At 34.7% G+C, this 6000-nt stretch overlaps 1 protein-coding gene across 1 annotated transcript in view; it reads right to left on the reverse strand.

Annotated features, from left to right (window-relative positions):
* The window catches only part of notch1b (notch receptor 1b), a 60925-nt gene extending 56921 nt beyond the window's left edge, over positions 1-4004 (reverse strand). Inside the window, exons 1-2 of the mRNA XM_073839520.1 lie at positions 3783-4004; positions 1860-1932 (exon numbers count right to left, since the gene is read on the reverse strand). Of these exons, the coding sequence (XP_073695621.1) occupies positions 1860-1932; positions 3783-3840 (131 nt within the window). The 5' untranslated portion in view covers positions 3841-4004. The remainder of the gene's footprint in view (positions 1-1859; positions 1933-3782) is intronic.
* Positions 4005-6000: the final 1996 nt, after the last annotated feature.

Genomic DNA, 6000 nt, shown 5'->3' on the forward strand with positions numbered 1-6000 from the left:
ATGTATGACTGACTCAACCTGACTAAATTAAACCAACATAATTAATTTTAGCATTCAGATTAAAATAAAATAAAAATAAAATAAATTAAGTAATAAAATTAAATAAACTGTCTGGTAAAACTGTGTAAACTTAGCATTTGAATAATTTTCATAATCAAAACAAGTGTGTTTTAGGAGCCCACAGTTAACATATTTATTCCGGTAACGTAAAACACTTCTCTTGAGGAACAATTAACTAGTTTTATGTAGGTAAATATTATGACTAATACTATTATTAATTAGTCAAATTTTTTTATATTACTTTAAAATGTTATCTAATATGACTGAGTCAACTAAACCTACATTCGGTCATTTTCACATTCATGACGATCTGAAGAATATTTCAACTCTAATGAAAGTCAAAAAAGTGCAAACCCCACTAACTTTCATTTATGGACAAAAGCAGACATTTTTCTAAATATCTTCTTTTGTGCTCCACAGAACAAAAAAAAAGTCATGCAGGTTTGGGGGAATAAATCCCATTAAGGGAACAATTTTCACTATTTACAGTGCGGCGAATAAAAGCGCAAAGCATGTCGCAAAGCATTTGAGGGCATTCACAATGGATCCATTTGATTAGAGGGACAGCGTGGCCAAATCTGACCTACGAGCTCACTTTTTGCCAAAGTTCGTCAGGCATGTTGCAGGACCACCAGTTTGCATTTGTTTGTCCACCAGTTGCATTTGAACAATAGATAAAAGGTACTAGACATAGTAACGTGCCATCCTGAGCGGGTGAGCGGCTTTCGTTTGTATCTCCATGTTTAATTAGAGGAGTCTGAGTATGATAGGGGACAATGGTGGCTTTGTGGCCCGACTGAGGCAGGGAGGCTGCCAGACAGAATTAAGATGTGGCCCACCGCCAGCGCGGCTCCATGTGCTCGCAGTCCACTGAGGGAGGCCAAAAACAGAGCCGCCACCATCCCGCTTCAAATGAGCCCTGCCAGTGTGCTCCTCCATAGCCACCCCGATAAACCCATTGATAGCCGGAGAAAGACAATGCAACCTTGGCCAAATGCGTGCAACCCAATAGCACATTCACATCAGAGCTAAAGTAAAAAGTACAGAGGGCCAAAGAGAGTTAACCCTACTAGAAAATCAACCAATGCAATTAGAGCAAAAAACAGTCGCGTTTGGGCGCAGTAGAGAAATGAGAGTTATGTGATGCTATGCGCGCTGAAGCAACCTGTTTGCTCTTGATTTTCCACTGGTGCAATGCTACCAATTATGAAAACATCCAGTCCAATTACACTCTACTGCCATCTGTCCTTCTAATGTAAATCACAGAGAGTGAATGGGCATTCAAAATAGGACAAAACACCCGAGCAGGGGCAGGGCGCGCTGAGGGGGGCCTCAGGCATTCTGGGAAGCCTCAAACAGATTAGTCACACAGAATTAATCTAGACTGGAGAACAATGGTCGCCGAGCTTCTGGCAAACCCCAGCTGTCGTTCCATAAAAGAAAAGCGAAATAAGATTTAGGGCTCCGGGTGTCTCCGAGACTTGGGCTGGAGAAGTGGCCCGTACTCACGACCAGCCGGAGGGGGGCGATGCCCTAGACCCTCTTCATCTGAGGCTGTGTGTGTCGTTCATTAGCTGAGGCCATGTTCTTCAAGGAGAGAAGCACACTTTGCTTTTGTTTGCAAGTTTGGGATTCAAATCGATCGCATGTGTTCTGGTATGCAACAGTTTTTGATTAAATTATGAAACTTTTGGGACCGGATCTCAAGGAGATCTCATAACAGTGATGTGTGCAATTCAGAAACACTGTATTACAGTTCTAAAACAGCAATTTTATATAACTGAGTTCTAATTACTTACTTGCATTCTCCTCTCCCGTCTGCAGCAGGTTCACATGTACCACCATTTTGGCATTTTTCTGAACATTCCAGGCCTGGAAACATAGAAACAGGATAATACATTTTTATTGAGTGTTACCACTCATACCACTGCTACAGGTGGTATCATCCTTAATTTGAAAAGACAACAATTGAGATTTTTTTATTTAAACATTCATAATAAGATTTACTACACATTCTTAACTTTTCCATTTGGTTCCAAACTGTGCAAATGTTGGTAAAATGCTAGGCAGAAACCAAGAAAGTGTGACTCCTAACACCTTAAAGTGATGTTTGTGGACAGAGGGACTTGACAGCACACTGCTGTGAGCATTCTTCATTCTGCAGCTGTTTTAGGGGAATGTACTATGGCAAGCTGTTTTAACAATTATTTCTTAAAACCAACTAATATCTGTTATGGTACTTTTACTTATTGTCTATACTAGTGCATATATTTATTTACAAGTAAGCAATTCAAAGTGACTAGTATTTCTCAGTTATTTCACTAATACCTGTATATTATTTGCTATAGTACATTAGCCACTAGAACAATTTATTATCCTATTAGTTAAATTGTTTTTTTTTTATGTGTCACATATAATGCCTAGCCAAGAGGATAAAAAAATTACTACCAGGAAGCTACTAAATTTACTAGTAGTAACTGGAATATATACTAATTATGATAAATATATTCAATTAGAACTAGGGAAACGTCAATAATACTGCCATTTGAATATATGTAAAATAGAATGTTATGTCTCAGTATTTTGTGACCATGGCCAAAATTGCATTGTATGGGTCAAAATCATTAGGATATTAAGTAAAGATCATGTTCCATGAAGATATTTTGTAAATGTCTTACCGTAAGTATATCAAAACTTAATTTTTGATTAGTAATATGCATTGGTAAGAACTTTACTTGGACAGCTTTAAAGACGATTTTTTCAATATTTTGATTTATTTTGATTTTTTTTTTTGCATCCTCAAATACCAGATTTTCAAATTGTTGTATAATATTGTCCTATCCTAACAAACCACACACCAATGAAAAGCTTATTTATTCAGCTTTCAGATGATGTATAAATCTCAGTTTCAAAAAACTGACTCTTATGGTTTTATGGTCCATGGCCACATTTGGTAAGTGACTAAAAGCAATGGAATAAGTATCCGCATGTAATGAATAGGCTACTTGTTAGAAAATGAATTGTAACCAATAGAATATGTGTCAAAGAAATTGCAAAAGACACCACTCACTATTAGATTAGGCTACTTGTATATAAAAGTAAACTGGCTACTGGTTGCATAAAAATAGATAGGCTACTAGTTGCAAGGAATACAGGCTTGCCATAAATGTACCTTGAGTAGCATCTAACTGCAAAAGTGTTGAAACTTCAGTCAAACTGATCCAGAGCAGTTTCCACTATTATACAGTACGAATACTATAATAGCATCGAAACCGCCATGTGGTGTGACTGACTCAAAAACGCATTTTGATGCGTTCAAATCCATCATTACGAGCGAAGTACGAAACGTAGCCAACTTATAATGTACTAAAAAGATAAATATATACAACATTTTGCTTTAGAGTAAAGCTTGCGACAAGTTAGCAGTCTTAGTCCAACGGTGTTCTGATAAATAATTTGTGATACAATTACAGGTAACAAAGTCAAACTTCAATCTACAGAATATCAAACGATTCATCAGGTCTGCACTTTCAGTCGTTTAAAATAAGTGAGCGGACTGCGTACTGACATCAGTGCGCAACAAGTGATTCTTCTCAGACAAGGTGTTCAATTTTACAATAAATGTCAGAAATAAGCAGAGATGAAACAATAGCAGTAATGTTAATAATAATGGCGACTGGCGGCTAATGAAGAAAGCATCTTCCAATGAAACGTAACGTTACCTTGCGTCAAAGTATTGAGTGATATCAGAAGAATTAGTTTCACGAGGAAAAGATGCATTCCTTCTTATGGGTAGTTGTGGGATTCCACGCAGGCTTAACATATATCCAACATGGGTCTGTTCAAGAAAAGGAAACGAATCACGTAAGTATAAAAAAATAGATCCCAAAACAGCACTTGTGGCTTGTCCTCGCGAACTCCGGTGTTGCTCGTGTAGTCTCAGCTGAGTGAATGCGATCATGTATTCAGGGCTTCATTCTCCTGCTCTCATCCAGAGGCTCCTTCCGCCACACCACTTCACGAGCTGTAGCCTTGGCTATTCATTTACTTGACAAACTTTCTGAAATGGCAGTGGGAAAAACACGCCCTCCCTTTAAACTCGGTTGGGGATTTCAAAACATGCAAGCGGGAAAATCTCAGCACCAACCAATTACTCGGTGCTGTTTAAACAACAGTGAGATTTTAATCTCGCATGAAATATCGTGTTTTACATGGATTCATTGATTAAAGCCTATACTGCACCTATAGAGGCAACCAGTCTGCCAAAATAAAGAAAAATAAATTTATTAAAAAGAGTAATTTATTTTTCACATTATTATTTTTACACTATTTTGGGTGATTTTGTCCTCCATATAGTTACACTAAACAATTTATTGATGGTGCAGAGTAAATGCAGAAAGTTCGAGTGCTATTATTAAGATAACTATTGTAATTTTTATTTTTTAGTATAAAAACTCATCCCACAGTAACATGCATAACCTAATTATTATTCATTATGTGTAGATGCAGTTTAAGGCTACAGATTTTTTCTCAGTTTGATTTGCATGAGTGATGCTGGTTTCTGATAAAGTGCGCTTAGGGGTCGGAAATAGTTGCATGTTGTGGTTTGGGGGTTGACATTTTTCATTTGACAAACTGTACATTTTTATTCTGATCTGATTCAGGTTTGAGTCAATTTTTATGGTAATAAATGAACCAAAAATGCTCCAAACATTTAAAATATGGTGTTTATGGTCAAAAATGAACCAAAAATGCTCCAAACATTTAAAAAAAAAAAAAAAAAAATATATATATATATATATATATATATATATATATTTTTTTTTTTTTTTTTTTTTTTTTTTTATACACTGCTGTTTAAAAATGTGGGATCACTATGATTTTTACAGTTTCTTATGTTCATTAAGGCTGTGTATATTTGATCAAAAATACAGAGCAAAAATGTAAAATTTTTCTCCTTGTAAAATAAAGTTTTTCTATTTTAATATACATTGATATATAATTTATTCCTGTGATCAAAGCTGAATTTTCAGCATCATTACTCCAGTTTTCAGTGTCATATGATTCATTAGAAAGCATGCTAATATGCTGATTTATTATCATTGCTGGAAACAGTTCTGCTAATTTTTTTTTTTTTTTTTTTTTTTTTTTGGAACCTGTGATACTTTTTTTAGGATTCTTTGATGAAAAAAACTTTAAAAAGAACAGCATTTATTTAAATTATAAATCTTTTCTAACAATATAAATTACCATTAAAAAAATTGTCGTCAGTAAATTTGTATTCTTTCTTTTTGTTTTGGAAAGAAATCAATACTTTTATTCAGCAAGGATGTGTTAAATTGATAAAAAGTGATAGCAAAGACTTATACTGTTAGAAAAGATTTATATTTTGAATAAAAGTTGTTCTTTTTAACTTTTTATTCATCAAAGAATCCTGAAAAAAGCATCACAGGTTCCAAAAAAATATTTGGCAGCAGAAATGTTGCCAATATTGATAATTCTAAAAAATAAACAGCATTTTAGAATGATTAATGAAGGTTTATGTGACACTTGAGGCTGATAAAAATTCAGCAGGAATAGATTATATTTTAAAGTATATTAAAAAAAGAAACCATTACTTTATATTGCAATACCATTTTGCAATATTACTGTTTTTTTCTGTAGTTTTGATCAAATAAATGCAGCTTTGCATTGATGAGCAAAAGAGACTTCTTTAAAAAACATTAGAGGTCTGATCCCAAACCTTTAAACGGCAGTGTATTCTACATCTCTATTTTAGGAACTGGTGCCTTTGCAAACACTGTTGGCCTTAATTTTAATTAACTGCTTCAGCTGAAGTACAGTATTTAACATAAATGCAGGGTGTGCCATGACAAGTACAAATGCTTGTAAAATTCCGTTTTTGTTCAAATATTGCCCCTAAATAAAAAGAATAAATAA

This window comes from Garra rufa, chromosome 5 (assembly GCF_049309525.1).
Source record: "Garra rufa chromosome 5, GarRuf1.0, whole genome shotgun sequence".
NCBI classification, from domain to species: Eukaryota; Metazoa; Chordata; class Actinopteri; order Cypriniformes; family Cyprinidae; genus Garra; species Garra rufa.